The 21168-nt window shown below is 42.1% G+C and overlaps 1 protein-coding gene across 2 annotated transcripts in view; it reads left to right on the top strand.

Annotated features, from left to right (window-relative positions):
- Positions 1 to 19340: 19340 nt before the first annotated feature.
- Positions 19341 to 21168, top strand: part of ABCB4 (ATP binding cassette subfamily B member 4) — a 71222-nt gene continuing 69394 nt past the window's right edge. For both annotated transcript variants that reach the window (XM_036080924.2, XM_036080859.2), the window contains exons 1-2: positions 19341 to 19478; positions 19669 to 19754. In XM_036080924.2, the coding sequence (XP_035936817.1) occupies positions 19675 to 19754 (80 nt within the window). In that variant the 5' untranslated portion in view covers positions 19341 to 19478; positions 19669 to 19674. The remainder of the gene's footprint in view (positions 19479 to 19668; positions 19755 to 21168) is intronic.

Here is a 21168-nt window from a genome sequence, read left to right as displayed (position 1 = left end):
AGGGATGGAAAAAGATATCCCATGCAAGTAGAAAGCAGGGGTAGCTTATCCTTGTATCAGACAAAATGAACTCTAAAGCCAAAAATGGTAACAAAAGCAAAGAAGGTCATTATATAATGATAAAGGGGTCAGTTCATTAAAAAGATATGATAATTGTAAATATATATGCATCCAACAACAGAGCATCTAATATATTAAGCAAAATACTAAGAGATCTGAAGGGAGAAATAGACAACAATACAATAATAGTAGGAGACTTCAGACAATACTGGAGGACTTCAGGACTCCACTTTCAATATTGGGTAGATCATGCAGACAGAAAATCAACCAAGAAATGTTTGACTTGAACTATACTTTAAACCAAATAAGTTAACAGATATGTAGAGATCTTTCCATCCAATAACAACAGACTATACTTTCTTCTTAAGCACACATGGAACATTCTCCAAGATAGGTCATGTGATAGGTCACAAGTCATAGCAAATTTAAGAAGATTGAAATCATACCAAGTATCTTTTCTGACCACAATAATATGAAACTAGAAATCAGTAACAGGAGGAAGTATGGAAAATTCATAATCATGTGGAAATTAAACAACATGCTCCTCAACAACCAATGAGTTAAAGAAGAAATCAAAGTGGAGATCAAAAAATATCTTGAAACAAGCAAAAAAAAAAATATTCAAATAAATTAAAATGGAAACACAACATACCAAAACCTATGAGATGCAGCCAAGGTAGTTCTAAGAGGGAAATTTATAGATATAAATACCTACATTAAGAAAGATCTAAAATAACCTAATTTTATACCTTAAGGAACTAGAAAAAGGAAAACAAGCTAAGCCCGAAGTTAGCAGTAGGAAGGAAATAACAAAGATCAAAGAAGAAATAAATGAAATAGAGACCAGAAAAACAATAGAAAAGATCAATGAAACTAAGAGTTCCTTTTTTGGAAAGATAAACAAACTTGACAAAACTTTCATCAGATTAAGAAAAACAGAAGATTCCAATAAAATCAGAAGTGAAAGAGGAGACACTACAACTGATACCATAGAAATAAAAAAGTTTATAAGAGATTACTAGGAACATACACCCTAGAAACATATACCCTACCAAGTCTGAATTGTGGAAATAGAAAATCTGAATAGACTGATTATACAAGGAGATTGAATCACTAATTGAAAACTAACAAAGAAAAGCCGAGGACCAGATCGGTTCACTGGTGAATTCTACATTAAAGAAGATTTAGCGCTATTCCTTCTCAAACTCTTCCAAAAAATGAAAACACTTCCAAACTCATCAGGCCAGCATTGCCCTGATATCAAAGGCAGATAAGAATACTGCAAGACAGGGACGCCTGGGTGGCTCAGTCGGTTAAGTGTCTACCTTCAGCTTAGGTCATGATCCCGGAGTCCTGGGATTGAGTCCTGAATCAGGTTCCTTGCTCAGCAGGAGTCTGCTTCTCCCTCTGCCTGCCACTCCTCCTGTTTATGCTCCCTCTCTCTCTCTTTCTGACAAATAAATAAATAAAATCTTAAAAGAAAATACTACATCTGAAATGAATATAACACAATACATTAATTATACTGGAATTAAAAAATAAAATTAAATGAATGAATGAATGAAAAAGAACACTACAAGATAAGAAAACTACAGGTCAATATCCCTAGTGAATATAGATGCAAAATTTCTCAATAAAATACTAGCTAACTGAATTCAAAAGCACCTTTTAAGGATCACACACCATGATAAGTGGGATTTATCCCTGGGATGCATGGATGGTTCAACATGCAAATGAATAAATGTGGTGCACCAATTAATAGAATGAGGGATAAAAATCATATCCTTTTAATACATAAAGAAAAAACATTTCACAAAATACAACATATTTTCATGATAAAAATTCTCAACAAACTGTGTGTAGAGGAACATACTTTAATATAATAAAGGCCATGTATGACAAGCCCACAGCTAACATCATACCCAATAGTGAAAGATTGAAAGCTCTAAGATCAGGAATACCATAAGGCTAACTCTTACCACTCCTATTCTATATACTACTGAAGTCCTAGCCAGAGCAAAACAAGACAATTTTACTTCTTCCTTTCCAATTTTATTTCTTTTTCTTGCCTGGTGTGTGTGCGTGCATGTGTGTATAAAATACTAAAATATATATATATATATATATATATATATATATATATATATATATATATATATATAAAAATACTAAAAGCCCCACCAAAAAAATTTTTCTTTCTCTGTCTGGCTTATTCCACTTTGCATAACGCCCTCCAGTTCATCCATGTCGTCACAAATGGCAAGATTACCTTCTGTTTTATGGCTGAATACTATTCCATTGTATATATTTATATACACGACATTTTCTTTATCCATTCATCCATTGATGGACATGTGGGGTTCTATATCTTGACCATTGTGACTAATTCTGCAGTCAGCACAATCAGGAGTGCTGATTTCATTTTCTTCAGATATCTACCAAGAAGTGGGATTACCTGAATCATATGGTAGTTCTATTTTTAACTTTTTGAAGAACCTCCCCATAGTGTTTTCTCTAATGTTAAACCACCACATTTGTGGTGATTTGTGATGGTAGCCTAAGGAAACTGATAACAAGCCTCTAATCAGAGAAGCCAAACAAGATACTTTTATTTAAAAAAACAAAACACCGAGGGTAATGAGGCTCTGAGTTGGGCTGGTGAGAACAGAGGACAGATGGCTCTGAGAAACATCCATCGTCTATATGGGAAAGGTAGAAGGGTGATAAAAATTGGCTTGAAAAATGCTGTGACATTGATGGAGAAGAGGAACTCTTTTTTTTTTTGGCTTTTATTTATTTATTTATTTATTTATTATTTTTTTAATTATGTTATGTTAATCACCATACACTACATCATTAGTTTTTGATGTAGTGTTCCATGATTCATTGTTTGCGTATAACACCCAGTGCTCCATGCAGTACGTGCCCTTTTTTTTTTTTTAAGCACGTGCCCTTTTTAATACCCATCACCAGGCTAACCCATCCCCCCACCCCCCTCCCCTCTAGAACCCTCAGTTTGTTTCTCAGAGTCCATCGTCTCTCATGGTTCGTCTCCCCCTCCAATGTCCCCCCCTTCATTCTTTCCCTCCTGCTATCTTCTTCTTCTTCTTCTTCTTTTTTTTTTTTAACATATAATGTATTATTTGTTTCAGAGGTACAGATCTTTTAGAAGGAAGATGATTTATTCTTTTGGCTTAGAGGTGACATCAGAGCAGAAGGTGTTCAGAAGTGTGGCCTGCAAGGTACTAACCAAACACAGATGGGTCCCAATGTGTACTGTTTGCTTGAGTTCTACTCTTGTTTTCCTAGTTCCATTCTGGTTCTAGGATTATCCACCTATATCCACCTCTAAACAATGACGGCCCTTCTGTTTGCTTCACCAGAATCGAGTTCTGAATTTAGGCCAAAATGTATTTCAGTCTGTTCCTTGACACACAAAGTAGCTATTTGTTCCCAGGTCACAGTGATAAGAAATCTCTGTGATTCGTTTTTCTTACTCACATCTCTGTTTCAGATGCCTGCTCCCAGTTTGTGAACCCTTTGAGAAAAGGACTGTGTCTTTGCATCACTTGATTCTTGCCTTTGGCAAAGTCCTTGGTATCTAGTGGAAGTTCAGTGAGTGTCTTCTCTTTTGCCAAGTTTTTGATTTAGTGTGTACCTTCCTCTGGGTCAGTTTTGTTTTATCACAGATTAACATCTGAAAGTCTTTTGTTAATATAATATATATTAAGAGAATTTTTATCTAAAGCCATATAATTTTATATAAAAAATAGGGAGGAGAGACCATCATTACCATATAATCTATAATCCAGCTTTTCCCACTCTACAGAAAAAAAACAAAGCCTTATGGGAATTATGTCCATAATTTTGGAAAAGAAAAAAAATTGTTTTTAAGAAATTGGAGTGGTCTGGTAACAGTATTGTACCAATGTCAATGCCCTGGGTTTGCTTTTGTCCTACAGTGACTATATGCCATCATTTGGGGAAGCTGGATGAAGGATCCACAGCACTCTACAGTTTTTTCAAATTCCTGTGAGTCTATAATTATTTCACAACACAAAGAAAGAAGAAATAGGAGAATCAGTTAAACTTAAAGATTTGTTGCTCTTGAAATGATAATAATTTGGGCTGAAATCTGAAAAAGAGGAGTTACGCAGGAAGTAGTAGGAGTGAAGAGATAGGTCATAGGGAAGGAAGGAGAGATTTCAGGTGGAGGAAATAGCCTGTTCAAAGAGAGTTTGAAGTGCAGAAAGAAGGACATTGTGGTTGGAGCTGGCTGAACGAAGCAGAGAGTGGCATGAGGCACCTTGGGGGGGGGGGCGGGTAAGCACAGTTGCCTGCTTTCTTCTGGGAGCCCTCCCTGACAAAATGGAGTTTGGGAGTGTCTGAAGTTAAGGACCAGATCCTGAGCTATGATGACCATCCCCCACCTCAAACCCCAATCACCACACTGTAAGGAGAAGCCTAAGATACCCGGGGAGGCCACATGTCTTAACTCAGCTGAGCCTCCAGCCCACAGCCAGCATGAAGCTCCAGCCATGTGAGTGGGCATCTCAGACATCCAGCCCAGTCAAGTCTTCAGATGCAGACACAGCCAGCATCTCACTGCACCCTCATGAGATAAGAACCACCTCGCTGAGCCCAGTCAATTCAGAGAACTGTAAGGGATTATAAAAACCACTGTTTTGATTCGCCTGGGTGGCTCAGTCGGTTATGCATCTGACTCTTGATCTCAGTTCAGGTGTTGATCTCAGGGTTGTGAACTCAAGCCCTGCATTGGGCTCCATGCTGGGTGTGAAGCCTACTTAAAAAAAAAATAAAAAACCAAAAACCATTGTTTTAAGCCACTCGATAGCTAACAAGTAGTAACTCTTCCAGAGCCTGTAAAGGATTTTTCACTTACTTTAACTCTCTTGATCTTCAAAGGTATCCCTCTAGGCTGCAGTGTCTTGGTGGGCACCTGGTTCACCGTGGACTCCAACACCTGTAGCAATACCTGGCACGTTGAAAGTCCTCAATAAAAGTATATGTTAAATGAAACAAAAAAGTGTTGCTCTTTAAAAAAGATTAAACAAAAGATTTTCAGGGAGCACCTTCTGCACTTGTTGTCCTCTGTTCCACTTGGAACTTCTAACATCAAGGTGAAAGACCTCTGCCCTTGGAGCCTGGAGAAATCAGAATAGCAAAGAGAAAAGCAGGAATGCTTCCAGATATGTACAAAAGGCAAAGGTACATGATGAAATATTTTCACCTGGCCTCTTTCAAAAGAGCCAGTCTTGGTCATAAGGAAAAGTGACCTTGGAGCTGGAAACTAATGTTTTCGCTTTGTCCCCTGGGCAGCTACACGGAAATGTTTTCCCTCTTATTGATCGTCACTTAGTGTATGGAGAAGCACCTAGTCTCTCCAGTCAGAAAAACCTGGGTCTCTCTTTTGCCTGCCAGTTTGTTAACATGTATGATTCTTGGGCAAGTTGTTTATTTTTCTCTAAGCCTTTATTTCCTCATTGGCAATTAAGGGATTTCGACAGCTCCTTATTGGATTACTTGAGCACGAAATATTATAATGAAGGATTTAGGACAATATTCAATACCTAGAATATAAGCAAAAAAAAAAATGTGGGTTGCCTTCACTTCATATTTTTCTTGCTCTTCAGGGCTACCAGTTTTCTTATGTGAAAAGGAAGTTGTGTTTTGTATTTATTCCTTTGACAATTATCTGAAGTGCCTTCTGGACTAGATGCTGGGAGCACAGTGTTAAGACAAGGAGCCCACAGTTTAGGAGACAAGAAATTAGGTTAGTAATATGTATTGGTGCCATGAGGCAAGACTTCTTGGGGAATCAAGAAGAAAGCGATCACTTTTCCTGGAAGTGGTTTGAGGATTAAAAGGCTTCCTGGAGAACTGAGTATCTACCTGTCAGGTGGACAGTAGGGAAAGGGTGTGGACACAGAGAGCAATGGAGAACAGCCCGGAAGCCTGGAATGGGAAATGAGTCAGGATGGTCAGTTTCCTGTGTTGTGTGTTGGGAGGAGTGAGTGGTGGCCACCACAGGGATGAGTCTGCGAGGTAAGGTAGGAACCAGGCCCGAAAGGCCTGCTGTGCCAGAATAGATTGATTTGTATTCTTGCCGTGGTCTTTTGAAGTAGTGAGAGTATTGAGATACGCCTTATTTTAGAGGGTCCACATTCCTACACATGTGCAGTGAGATTTCATAAAATGAACCACATCTTACCTTTTTGATTTCCATTATAAAGGTGAAAATATATACCTTATGACTTCCATAAGTGAGGGAAGAAAAGAACACACTTTAGAAACCTACCCCGCATCTCCTAAGCACATGGGTAGCCCGCAAGAGAGCTGCTGTGTCCGTAGCATTTCATTCACAAGCATCCAAAGGGAGGCACAACTCCTAACGTCTTAGGCAGAAAATCACACTATTCTATTTGAGAAGGAGGGGAAAAGGCACGGTAAGGGAAGGAGGACTTTTTTTTTTTTTTTTTACCTTTTTAGTCAAAAGAGAGAGAAAGCTAAAAGAGTATTATCAAGGTCATAACTCTAATATTTTATTTCTATAATCAAACCAGTTTACAGCTGAGGCTTCCCTATCCAATCAGAATTTGAGTGTGACAAATTTTTTCATTTCCAAAAAGTTCATTGTCCTTCCTCAATTCTCTTATGCAAAACGTGACTATCGGTGTGGGCATTGACCCCACGACTCCCACCCTTTAGAGTTTAAATAGATGACTCACCTGGGATTTATCCGTGGATTGTTTACATTGCTTTGGGAAAGTGGCAGCTCCAGCCAAGCTAGAGCTGAGACTGTCTGAACTATCTGAAATACTGCATGGCTATAATAATCTACCTCCCTAAACTAAAAAATGGTATAAAACTCTCTGGGATCAGATATATTCCAAGTCTGGAATATACAGACAACACCTGCAGAGAAATAGGCCAAAATGGAAGTTGTTGGGTTAAAGTGGAAAACTACAGAAGGATTTTCTCTCTGAGAACAAATGCTTAAAAGGATCTTTAAGAATGTTGGATGATGTGGTGTTTCACAACACTTAGCAGTCATGAAAGTCTTTTGCATATACTTTAATTCTGAAAGCAATTTTTTGAATAGCTCAGTTTTCTATTATGGGTTATTATTGGCTGTTAACAGATGAAATTAAAATTCAAATACCTTTTAAATTCTCAAAATTTGCATTTCTACCAGAAGGGTTACTTTAGCCAACAATTTTATCTATTAGCATTGCATATCAAGGCCAAAGTCATAAGTGAGCTATGCAAATTATCAGCACCAAAACTCCCATATACTTTGTACATCTCTTTATGTTTATATTTCACTCTGTATTTTAACCACTTGCTTATTCTTCACTCTGTTTTGGTTATTTTTGCATACCTGAGGGCTGGGTCTCTATCTTCTTGTCTTATGTCCTCGTTGGGCTTAATGGCATGTCCTGACACAGTCGATGACCACTTCAAAAGTGTCTCATGAATCATGAACAGTCACAGTCAGGAAATGGCAGAGTTCAAATATCTTTAGCCACTTTCCAGAGACTTCCACCTTGAGACATGGGCCAAATATCTTCCCTTTGCTCTTCCCTGTTTACTCTCCACCCTTCTCTCCATACTGCTCTCTGCCCTGGGAGATCGACTTCTGTGGGTTCAGCTGAAGGGGAGCCTGGGAGAAGTTGGAGGGGCTCACTGGCCTTCTCAAAGCAGTTTTCCCTGTTTGACACTTAATACGGGTTCTGGCAACTGCTACCTCCCCTACATGCTGGCCTAGGGAAGGCAATGGCCCCCCATTTTTGTGGCCCAAAGGTCTCCCCTACCCATTATGACATATCCCCGATACCCTGTGTTCTGCCCATATCTTTATTACTAGTTCCTTCATTAAATCCTCCTTGAATATCTTAATTTGAGCGAACCATTCCTCTCCTGCTGAGACTTTGACTGATAAAAGACAGTTTGTATTATTGCAAAAAGTATTTATCATTCTTGACCAGTACAATGTTTGCTTTCTAAAAACCATCTCTATAGCCTCTGTAAGTCTAAATTCCTCCTTCATTTTTAGTCTCTCAGTGTGTAAAACCTCTTCCATACCACCGCATCCTTATCTGCCTCTCACCTCAGCCAAATTAAGATCACAGTCAAAGAAAGATCACACATCTTTCTTCCAGGGCTCCGCTCTTCACCCCTAGCTGTTCTTGCATGACTTCCCTGCTCTTGGAACTTTGAGACTACCTTTCTTAGAAGTAGCTTTATGTGTATGGCTAAAGAGAGCATGAATATTATGTTTTCAGTGGGTATTGGGGGGTGGAGGTGGAGGTGGGGGGAGGAAACACAGCTAAACAAAGCTAAATGATGTTTACTACAGAACTTCTCAATCTTCGATGTGCATTGTAACCCTCTGAGAGAGCAGTGTGGTAAGCAGCATTTCTCAAACTCATCTGACCAATGAACACTTGTTATCTAAGGGATCCTTGTTACCTACTTAGTACTTGCTGGCAATCCTCAGTTCGCAGTTTGGAAAACTTGGCTCTAGGGGGATACTTCTAGTTCATCCTCTCTACCTCCATAAATATGTATTGAATAAATGAACAAATATTGACAAAATTGGTCAAAGCTCTAAGAGGAAGGAAGTGGAAGACAGCGTTCTACAACCTTTTTTTTTTTTAAGATCTTATTTATTGATTTGAGAAAGAGAGTGAGGGGGGAGAGAGAGAGTGCACAAGCCGGGGGTAGGGACAGAGGGAGAAGCAAACTCCCCACTGAGCAGGGAGCCCTACACAGGAGTGGGGTGACTCAACCCTAAGACTTGATCCTGGGACTCTGGGATTGATTCCAGGACCCTGGGATGATGACTGGAGCCAAAAGCAGACACTTAAGCGACTGAGCCACCCAGGCGCCATGACAACCCCTTCCTTTTAATCCCGTGATGTCTGTGTGTCAGGATCTTCTAAGATGGTGTGAGTTGGGAGGTGGCCAGCACTTCCTCCTGCAAGATCTAGTTCAAGGTACTGATTGATGGTACCTGGCTACTGATTCAGAGGTCTTCTTCAAGCCTTTAAGCCTAGATTAACTGCAGATGCAGTTTCTCCTCTGGGCGTTCTGCCTTCATCCTGAACTAGCAAGGGGTGGAAAAAGGAGTGGACAAGAAGGACTAGGATTTATCAGGTATTTGCAATGTGCCAGCTACTATATTTGGATTATCTCCTTTCCTGGAGAAGCGCACAGTCTAGGAAGCTCACAGGAAGGAAAAGATGTAAAAATAAGTATAATGAATGCAGTCTAACATAACATAACGCAAAACATAGCATAAGGCTGTATGAATGAAGAGCTTGCACCCTGGTTTCTTTAACATCGCCTCATGATTCCACTATGTCAGCATCCATAAATATTGGCATTTGACTCCCTATTTTATTGTGGGGTAAGCTTGAGGCCAGACTGAGATAGCGTCCACCTATTCTCATGTCTTATGTAGAAAAATGTGCAGATTTTTGTAAGTAGACATAGTGGACTGGATGTTACTAAGAGGGTGGGGGGGGGAAATGAGCAGATTAGTTCGAGAAATCTTTTTAGCGAATACTTCACATCCCTTCCTCTAGTGATGAACAAATACAAATACTGGCTAATTTGATTTTAGGATCTTCTTCCTTTGCCTCTGCATTTTATTAGACAAAATGGATTTAGAAAATTAGGCAGCATGTTCAAGGAAGATGGAGTAGATGTATTTTTTCCTATTCCTCTTGTTAAGTCCAACTAGAAACACTGAACCTTATATGTAAAACAAACATAAGAAGTCTCTGAAAAAAGCAAACCAGATAAGGACATTTGAATCCAAAGAACGACATGGTAGTGAATTTCTGATTTTCCCTTTTGTTTTGTTTTGCTTCATTCTTGCCCCTTATGTCCCAGGCTTGGAGCAGAAGAATGTGAAATACCAGTGTGCACAGACAAGAAGGAGCCCCAATGAAAGCCTGTTCTCTCCGGCCAAAGGACCAGGAGAGGGGCAGCCTAGCAAGACAGAAAATGTTTAGACAGTAGCTACTCTACTCTAGCCAAACAACATGGGAAAAAACTGTGATATCACTCAGAGTCACACCTGAAAAGGCTAAGTGGCAAGCCTCAACTTCCATCCTTGTTAGGCTGTAAGAAGGTACCCCGACCTCACTGTCTGCCCCCAGCCATGTCAGGGAAGACTAAATGGAAGCCGACTTTTCATCCTCAGCTGATAGAAGTGAAGCACTCTCTTCCCTTTCCCTCCCAGGTGGTGTCAGAAGGGGTTCAGGAAGGGTTAGGACTTTCACCACCACACAGTGGTCCCAAGGCCACCTCGCCATCTTCCTCCTTCCCACCCTCATCCTTACGTACTTACCCCCACCCCCACGGTGCTGGTGGAGACCATGTGGAGAACTCTAACAATGCACTTCTACTCCTCTCAGCCAGGAAGGTAGCAGAGGAGGCCTAGTAGGAAGCCAAGACTCCCACCTGTGCCCAGCCATCATGAGGAACCCCTCCCACTTCAGGTGTGAATGGAGCCCAAGTGGAGAAACTGGACTTCTCTCCCCACTTACAGGAACGAGGAAGGAATGATACCCCTTGATACCTCTTTTTCTGCTGAAGTAATGTCTAAAAATCAAGGAAAACAGAAGGCTTAAGTAAAATCTAGAATCTTATAACATCATACCTCCAATGTCGATGGTTCAATTGAGTTACACTTAACAGACCAAGAACCGGGAAGATCTCAAACTTAATATGGGAAATCTCTGTACCTTCTACTTCATTTTGCCATGAACTTAAGCTGCTTAAAAAAAAAAAATAAAGACAAAAAAGAAAACTAAGTATAAAGAAAAATATTGTAAACAGCAAGGGGAAAATGACACATCATTTTAGGGAAAAATGATTTGAATGATACTGGATCTCTCATAAGAATCTATCTTTCAGATGCTGAAAGAAAAGCACCCTCAACCCAGAAGCCCATATTCAGTGAAACTATCCTTTAGGAATGAAGGAAAATGAAGATATTTTAATTGAAGGAAACCTAAGGAAATTTGTCACTAGCCCACCTACCCTAAAAGAAGGGCTGAAAGAAGTTCTCCAAACAGAAGAGAAAGGATAAAAGAAGGAAGCTTGGAATATTGGGAAGAAAGAATGTGATAAGCAAACACATTGCTAATACAATAACCTGTCTGTCTCCTATTGTGTTTTCTAAATGTTTTTGATGGTTGAAGCAAAAATGTGTTTAAAAAATTAGCCACACAGCCTGGTACCGTTTTAAATGTAAGTGGAGGAAAGATATAAGACCATCAGATGATAAAATAGAAGAGGGTAAATGGCTGTAATGGAGATGACATTTCTACATTTCACTCAAGCAAGTAAAATGCGGTAACAGTAGATTGTGGTAAATTATGCATATGTGCTGTGTAATACTCAGAACCATACAAAATGGGAGTTTAAAAAATGTTGAGGTAACCCACAGTCTCTTCCAGAAAATAGAAGTGGAGGGAATGCTTCCCAATTCATTTTATGAAACTAGTATTGCCTTGATACTAATACCAAAGACAGACAGATGGGAGGAAGGAAGGGAGGGTGGGAGGGAGGGAGGGAGGAAAACTACAGACCAATATTCCTTATGAATTTTGACACAAAAATACAATATATTACAACTGGGGAGGGTACAGGAGATCTCTCTGCGTTATTCTTACAACTGCATGTGGCTCTATAAATATCTCAAAATAAAAAGTTTTTAAAAACCAGAGCAAAGGAGTGGGTGAATACAATCTTAGATTCCATCTGATATTAGTAGAGCTCCAAAAGTGATTTACACATGATTGCAAACCCAAGTTAATTTTGCTTCGATAGGATTTCTGAACATTTTACAACACCCTTTCAATGGTTGAAGAACCCTTAGGAAGCCATCATTTTAAGGCTAGGAAAGAGTGCAGTGAGTAATTGAAAACTGGTATCAAATGCAAACTTGAGGTTACTGTTCCTTTTTGTTATATTATTTTATGGACACTTCAATATTAGCAAATATCTGAATCTGTAGAAAAGTAAAGTGCAATCTTTTGAAAAGGTACGGTTTTGTAATAACCTTAGGAGTAGGTCAACATAAATGACCTAAAGCATAGTAACCCTGTCTCCTGCTTATTCATTTCATCTCTAACCTTGGCACCTTGCAGCCATTCCTGTCCACCTAATCATTCCCCTAACCCTCACAGAGCACAAAAATTCCATTAGGCAATGTGACCTTGGAACTCTCAATGTGCACCATTACTCTATGCTGACAGAAATGATATCACTGTGATTTGTAGCAAACTCTTCCCAACTGCTTCTCGAAGGTCTGTCATGGTACCTTTGTAAGTCCACCCTGGTTTGAGAGGGTGTAAGGAAGAGTTCATTGGGAAAGAGAGAGCTGAATTGGAACCACCCTTATCTTCATCATCCTATGAATGCCTTCCAATGTGCCGAGCCAAATTAGTTAGGTGAATTGTATAATGAACAAAAGAAGACTGAGATCAAAAGCAAATTTTTTTTAGGAGAAAGCTAGGTCAGAAGTGGAGAGGGATTTTCGTTTTGTTTTTCAAGTGATGAAAAGGTTTTTAAGAAAATTTTTTGGAGAAAAGTGCAAGAGGTAGCATAGTTTGGAGAAGGTAAAGACAGGGGCAATCAGTCTATAAACTCTGAGAAGAAGATGGAAAAGTTAGGCATAGGTTGAAAAGTCCTGGTGGCAGGCAGTTTGGAAACAGTACTGGTAAGTGTGGCCACATGCAAATATAGTAGTTGAAGATAGTATCTAACCATCTTCAGAGATGAAAGGTCAGGGTTTTTTGCCACAAATACAGTGTAGATGAGGGAAAACCCACAAAGCATATTATGGTCAAGCTCAAGGTCAACTGGAGAAGGAGCTGAGTCCATCATAGTCTCTTCAGGGAAAACTGTTGCAAATTAATTTGTATTTAAAGATAAAATAAAATATTATAACATTATTGTATTATATAAATATTACATATTATCATATTACATATATATTTTAATGTATGTTGGTAGATGGCATTTGTTCTTCCTTTTGTCTCTTACTTATAGGAAACTTTTTTTTATACTCTTTTATGCTATAACTTTAAAATATTGATCTATTCAATACACATTTAATAAGCCTCCTAGTGCTGCGGAGACTAGAACTATAGGTAGGCATGGCCTCTGGCGGGCAGTAGTCTTCCCTAGAGATACTGAAGGGGCAGCTGGGGTCACATGGCCGGGGTTGGAGTCCTAATGCCATTGTGTCCAAGCCACGTGGAAATTCACCTACTCTTCAGCAATCCCAGTTTCTTTTTTTTTTTTTTTTTTTAAAGATTTTATTTATTTGACAGAGAGAGCACAAGCAGAGGGAGAGAGAGGGAGAAGCAGGCTCCCTGCTGAGCAAGGAGCCCGATGTGGGACTCGATCCCAGGACCCTGGGATCATGACCTGGGCCGAAGGCAGCCGCTTAACCAACTGAGCCACCCAGGCGTCCCATGCAATCCCAGTTTCTAATCTTTACATTAAGAATAGCTTCTCACTTGTTGACCTTAAACATGATTCTTGTTTTGATAATCGAATGGGATAATATATGTGTGTGATGGGCTCTGTTCTTTATAAGGCACTATATATTTCTGCATGATTTATGTGCTGGTTTATTCTCAGTCCATTGTAGGGCAGGAACTATGCCCTATTTTCTTTATATCCTCAAACCCCAGCACAGAGTCTGGCACATAGTAAGTGTGGGCAGCAAATGTTGGAGAGCTCAGTGAATAATCCTTACTCGCGTGGGTCTTACATACCACTGAGGTGACAAGAAATAACAAGGTTAATAAATCTGTGAGTTGTATAGTATACTAGAAGTGATGAATGCTGTGGGAATAAGAATCAAAATAGAGTAATGGGAACTGAGAGCCCTGAAGATACGGAACACAGTTTTTAAAGGGGACATCATAGTTGGTCTCATTGAAAAGGTGGTAATTGAGAAGAGACTTGTAGAAGGTGAGGGTGTTAGTCATGTGAATATTTAGGGGAAGCAAATTGGGGGCGGAGGAAATAGCTAGTTCCTTAGTTGGTGGAACTCTACCTCTCTTGTTTGAGGAACATGGAAGAAGCCAGTGTGGCTGGGGTGGAGGAACGGAAACCGAGGGCAGGGAGACCACGGAGAGGGTGAGCCACTGCAGGCATGGCTCTGAGAGTGTTGGAGATCACTGGAGAATTGTGAGAAGAGTGACATGATCTCTTTTCAGAAGAATCACTCGGGCTGCTGCTTTGAGAATGGACAAAGGCAAGAAGAGGGGGCAACAGCAGCAGAGAGATTGTTAAGAAGCTACTGTAGGGGCGCCTGGCTGGCTCAGTCGTTAAGCGTCTGCCTTCGGCTCAGGTCATGATCCCGGGGTCCTGGGATCGAGCCCCGCATCGGACTCCCTGCTCGGCGGGAAGCCTGCTTCTCCCTCTCCCACTCCCCCTGCTTGTGTTCCCTCTCTCACTGTGTCTCTCTCTGTCAAATAAATAAATAAAATCTTAAAAAAAAAAAAAAGAAGAAGAAGAAGCTACTGTAGGGGGAGCACCTGGGCGGCACAGTCGGTTAAGCGTCTGCCTTTGGCTCTGGCCATGATCTCGGGGTCCTGGGATCGAGCCCCACGTTGGTCTCCCGGCTGAGCGGGGAGTCGGCTTCTCCCTCTCCCTCCACCCTTCTCCCCACTTGTGCGCCTGCTCTCCCTCTTCATCTCTCTCTGTGTGTCTCAAATAAATGGGGGGGGGGAAAAAAAGAAGCCGTTGTAGTAATTCAGGTGAGAGATGACAGGGCCTGTACCATGGTGGTAGAACTGGATAAAGAGAAGTGGTGAGATTATGGAAATATTTTGAGGATAGAGCCCATAGGATTTCCTGACAGACTGAGTATGGGGTGTGGAAGACAGACGAGCAGACAAAATGACTGCAGGGTTTTTGCTGAGCAACTGGGAGGCTGGAGCTGCCAACTGAGAAGGAGCCTGTTGGAGGGGCCAGCTTGGAGCAAAGATCAGGAGTCAAGGTTGGGCACAGTAGACACCCCAAGAGAGATGTCAAAGATACAGTCATATATATGAGTCAGGAATCCAAGAGGGAGGTCTGGGCTAGAAATAATAGTTTAGAAATTGTTGGATACAGGTGGTATTTAGAGCCAGGAGGCTGGCTGAGATTACAGAGGGAGTGAGAATAGACAGAGAAGAAGTCCAAGCAGGGAGGCTTGGAGCACTCCAGCGGTAGTTTAAAAGTTGAAAGAAGAGGAAGACAGGGGCCCCTGGGTGGCTCAGTTGGTTGAGCGGCCAACTCTTGGTTTTGGCTCATGTCATGATCTCAGGGTTGTGAGATGGAGCCCCCACCCCTACCCCCCCCCCCACCTCGTGCTCTGCACTCAGTGGGGAGTCTGCTTCAGGCTCTCTCCCTGTCCCTCTCCCTTCAGCTTGCTCACGTGCTCGCTCGCTCTCTCTCTCGCTCTCTCAAATAAATAAATAAAATATTAAACAAAAAAAAAAAAAAAGAGGAAGACAAAGGAGACTGAGAAAGAGTGACCAGTAAAGCATTACAAAGTCCAAGAAATATGTGGTGTCCAGGAATCCAAGTGAAGAAAGTGTATTATGGAAAAGAGAATGATAAACTTGTCAATTGCTTAAATTTGTGAAGTAAGATGAAGGCAAAGAATTGACCTTTGGGTTTAGCAATATAACGGTTACCCGTGTCCCTTAAAAGAGCAGTTTTAGTGGTGTAAAAGAGTCAAACTTCTAATTAGAGTGGGTTTAAGGGAAAGCAGGGGGCCAGGAAATGAAGATAGTGATAGAAATAACTTTTTTAAGAAGTCTAGCTGCACAGAGAGGGAGACAAACCATAAGAGACTCTTAATCATAGGAAACAAACTGAAAGTTGCTGGAGGGGTGGGGGAGTGTGGGGATGGGGTAACTGGGTGATGGGCATTAGGAGGGCACGTGATGTAATGAGCACTGGGTATTATATAAGACTGATGAATCACTGACCTCTACCCCTGAAGCCAATAATATATTATGTGTTAATTAATTGAATTTAAATAAAAAAAAAAAAAAGAAGTCTAGCTACAGAGAGGAGAGAAATGTGATGGTAATTGGCAGGAGAAGTGGGGTCAAGAATGATTTTTTTTTTTAAGAGGGAAAAAAATAACAGCATTATATGTGCCAACAAGAGTGATCCAGTTGGGATGGGAAAGTCGGTGCTACAGGGAGAAAAACCATTCTTACGAGGATGGGATCTATAGTATAAAACGCAACCATCAGACCGGGTGGTAAATAGGGGCATGGACTTTGTTTCATGGTGAGACCTTCCAGATGGTTTTGTGTTTTTCTTCAGCTGTGTTCTTCAGCATAGTGTAGCCTTGCTGTAGCTGGATCATTTAAATTAGCCAGCATCGTGGTTTTACCTAGTGAGATCCATAAAAAGAGAGGACAAGGGGGTCGCAGATGTTCACAAGATGGGTTATGAAGGAAGAGAGTACATCAGGGAAGTCAAGAACAGTAAAAAGGTGGTGAGATCAATGGATTGGAGGATGAATGTGTTTAACCATCTGATACATTTGACATATCTTCTCCACTCCCACTTCCCTGCCCTTCTTAACATGGTGGCTAAGAACACTGTCTGGATTAGGGTTCTAGCTGTCAATTATAAGATCTTGATTCTGTTCTACTTTAATTTTGTTTAGCCCTATCTAAAACACATTGCCTTAGTTGCTATGGTTTCATAGTAAAGGTCTTGATAGCCAATAAGGCAAATTCCCAATCATTTTTCAAAATAAAGGCAGAGTACATTTTCAGGAAAAAAAAAGTGAGAAAATTAATCACCAATTAAAGGAAATACAAGATTGTTCTTCAGGTAGAAGGAAAATGACCCAAGATAGTGACTCTGAGATGTAGGAAGAAATAAAGAGCAAGAAAAGGACAAATACATAGATAAATATAAGTGAACATTGACTCTATAAAGTAATAACATTCTCATTAAGGGTCATAAATAGAGAAAATTAAAGTATATGACAACAGTGGTGTACAAATCAGAGGTAGATGAATGAGGTTTGAGAGTCCGAAGATTTTTGCATTGTTGTAGCAGAGGAAAAGGTAGCAATTGTTAGTTGAAGATACCTGTTATAATCTTTAGAAAGGGGTTATTTAATAGATAATAAGAGAATGTATATTTAATAAGCTAAGAGAAAGGAAACCAAAATAACAAAAATATTCAATAGATCCAAAAGAAGATAAAAATTAAGATTAAAGAAGAGGGGCGCCTGGGTGGCTCAGTCGTTAAGTGTCTGCCTTCGGCTCAGGTCATGATCCCAGGGTCCTGGGGTCAAGGCCCACGTTGGGTTCCCTGCTCGGCAGGAAGCCTGCTTCTCCCTCTCCCACTCCCCCTGCTTATGTTCCCCCTCTCGCTGTGTCTCTCTCTGTCAAATAAATAAAATCTTAAAAAAAAAAAAAGATTAAAGAAGAAAGATAAAGTGAACGGAACAAATGGGAAAAAGTAAGCTAGCAGAGTGGTGGAAAGACAACTGTATATATCAGTGAGAACAAAGGAGAAGTATCTCAAAATCCTACCCCAAAGAGAAAGTTAGGATTTCTTACAGCCTGAGTGTCATCGAGAAATCCAGCTTATCACAGTGGCTTAAATATGGGCTTTTTTTTTTTTATTTAAGATTTTATTTATTTATTTGACACAGAGAGAGAGCACACGCAGGGAGAGCTGCAGGCAGAGGGAGAGGGAGAAGCGGGCTCCCTGCCGGGCAGGGAGAGCCCGGCATGGGGCTCGATCCCAGGACCCTGGGATCATGACCTGAGCCGAAGGCAGACACTTAACAACTGAGCCACCCAGGCACCCTAAATATGGGCTTTGAATGAGTGACTAAGTGGATGGATGCACAAGTAGGGTTGTTTCATTGTTACCAAAAAAATATAAAAGGAGCCCTTGGAAATGGCCCTAGTACAGGCAAACACAGAAACACTGTCATGTTGGCCTGGCTCCTTTCTCCACCAACACTCACTTGTCCTAGATTCTCACTTCCATTCTGAGACACAGAAAACTCATGATAAGCACTTTTTCAGGGACAACTTTGTGAGCTGACTCAGACAGACAGGCAAACACATCTCATTACTGGGTGCATTTTGTTTGTTTGGTTTTTGGTTTTAGTTCAACAGCTTGCTACTGCTTCAGGTATCTGCCTTTTTACTCCCCCAAGACTTCTTGCCTAGAAACCGAAGAGGCTATCATCCCTATAGTCTACCGACTTTCATAATGTCCTCCAGCTACCATCAGGCCTTCTTTCAAACTAAACAATTCCAATGGCTTTCCTCCCAGAGGATCTTAAAAGAGGGATCTGACCACCTGTTAGACTCCTGAAAAGGGAGACTTCTGGTTGATCCAAAAGAGAGAATGCTCATGGTGATGGTAGACTGGATAAGGAGGAAAACTATTTTGAGGAAAACGTACTTAAGTAAATTCATTTCTATCACCTAATTCGAGAATATGCCATAGTTTCAGTCAACCCCTAACCCCTTTCTTTTCAGAGAGGTGTCCAGAAATTAATCAGAAGGGACGGGAACACCATACAGGGGACTCAAGTAGGCCCTAGGTGCAGAGACAATTTTGTATAGGGAGAAGTCTGAGATCAGAGTAGGGAGGCAGGGGAGGGCACTGGAGACTGGATTCTGGACCTGCTGATGTAGCCTCAGGCAAGACTCAGCCTCGCTAGCATCAATTTATTCTTGTAAAAAAAAAAAAAAAAAAAAAGTCGGGTTTTAATAGGGTGATCTGTACCAGCCCTTCCAGCCCGAAAGTTCTGTGTCTCTAAGTAGTAAGAGGGCACCAATAGCTTTCTCTTCTCCAAGGAGCATGATGTGCTGATACTAGGTCGTCCCCGGAGATGGTTGGGCTCCGTGCCCCCAGCACCCGACCTGGGGACGCGTTAAGCGGGAGGCAGGTCCGGTGCTCCCTCCTCGGCCGCCCTATGATTGTTGAGGGTCCTGAAACAACCCCCCGCACGGGTGTAAAAAGAAAATTGAGCGCCAAGAGAGTGTGACAGTCACTTTTGAGCTCGGGTGGCCCGCCAGGGGAGGCTCTCCGAGCACCGAGCCGCGGGAACACCAGCCTGGTGGCTCGCCCGGGTGGGCGGCGGCGAGGGCGGCCGGCTGGGCCCCTCCCCCGCGCCTGGCCGGCGGAGGAAGCCCGGTGGGCGGCGGGGGCTGCCTGGCGCCGGCGCTGTGGCCGGCGGAGGCCTCGGGAGGCGTCGCCGGGGCGCGGAGCGCGTAAGGGGCGGGGGCGACGCTCCCGCGAGCAAAGTCCAGGCCCCTGGGCCGCGGCGCACCGCGCTCTAGGCGGCTGGGACAGAGAGCGCGAGGTCCGAGGTGAGTCAGGCCCTGTGCTCCGGGCCGCGGCGGGAAACCCCGGGGCCGCTGCGCGGGAGACCCGGACAGCGGGGCCTCCGCCCGGCGCCCCTCGGCCCCGCGACCGTGTGCCCGAGGCTGTGCGGAGGCTGGTTGTACTCCCGAGCTGGGCCGGGTGCACCTGGACCTGAGGCTGTTGGTTTCTCCCCAGGTCGAGATGGATCGTGAGGCGGGAAGGAACGGAACTGTCCCGCGCCCCAGGAGAGCGGAGGGCGACTTTGAGCTGGGCAGCAGCAGGTACCTCGCCGGCAGGCACCGCTTTCCGTCACACGCCCATCAGCAGGGCCACATTCGGCTTCGGAAAGTGGAGCAAGTCTGTTGATGCCTTTGTGTCAGGGGCTTCTCTGGAGGGTCTTGCCTAAGGTTCTGACTTGCCTCAAGGAGTGTCTCAGAGGCTCCTTTTGGAACAGGCTTAGGAAGAAGAGGCTGCCTTTAAAAGTGCCGCTTGCCCACTTTGTGCCCATATTCGATGAATATCTGTGCTGTGTAACGTTCCTTGCATTATATAACTCAAAACTTTTACAGATAACTTTCATAAACATCATGTGAGTTTTCTTTTTAATAGAGCATGAGACATCTGCTGTTGATGGTTGCGCTTCTTGAACAAGACCAGTGAGGCAAAAAAACAAAACAAAACAAAACAACAACAACAAGAACAACAGCAACAAAAACCCTCCTCCCCCTGTTAATTCCTCTTTCTCCAGTGTTATCCCCTCCCCCCAGCATCTCGAAGGTTCCCATTTCTCCCTTTGGGGCAGTGAGGTGGAGAGGGGGACCATAGGGAGCCCCATTCTTCTGTAACCTGTGCTTCCAAATCAGTGTTTGTTCAGATGCAAGGGGGAAAACCTGAGCCCTTCATTTGCTTGCTCTTTCTCCAAGGTTTCTCTTTGGTTCTCAGGGGCCCTTGTTAAGTGCACTTCACAGGCCTTAGTAGGGGCAGAAACGACCAGTCAGTGGTGTGTTGTCCTTGTTTCCTCTTTCAGTGTGGGAATAGTGAATCATTTTTGCCTTTAGCCTCAAATAGTTTCTGAGGCTCTTATGGTCTCTGAGTTCATGCCCAGCCACCCAGAACTAATTGACCTGTGTCATCAAGTAATCACCCAGAGGGACCAATTTATCAGGTTCTGTAGTGTGTCCTCAAGCTGCAAGGGGCCTGATTAGCCAAGTGAAAATATGCCTACCTGATGTTTAAAGAATTATTTTAGTCTGTTAATGTCTTCCTACAGTGATATTGCTCTATTCCTTCTAAGTACCATGGTATACATTCATAAAAATTTAGCTTGCCAAATAGAATTAGAAAACAGATGGATGGTATTATTTCTGCCAGAGGGGGGAAAAATGCGGTTTTCATCAGCTGGCAATATAGGCTGGGATTGACTGTGAATCTATAAATAGATGGCATTTTTATGAAGGCTATTTCTGTATTGCACTGGCTGAACATTTGATGAGTGCACAAAGGAGCTCTCCGAAAAATGCAGTAATCCTCCAGAACCCAAGGGAGTTCTCAGAAGTGAAGTTCACAGCCTTGTATTGGAAACACAAGAAAACAGTTCAGAAGAGAAATACAGAAAGTTAATAGTAAGTTAAGACTGTAGGATTAAGAAAGCATATGTTGAGACTAATTTTTACTAAAAAAAAAAAAAAAAAGGCA

Source organism: Halichoerus grypus, chromosome 12 (genome assembly GCF_964656455.1).
Source record: "Halichoerus grypus chromosome 12, mHalGry1.hap1.1, whole genome shotgun sequence".
Classification (NCBI taxonomy): Eukaryota; Metazoa; Chordata; class Mammalia; order Carnivora; family Phocidae; genus Halichoerus; species Halichoerus grypus.
Note: the sequence above shows the minus strand (reverse complement) of the source record. Positions and strands in the feature narration are given on the sequence as shown.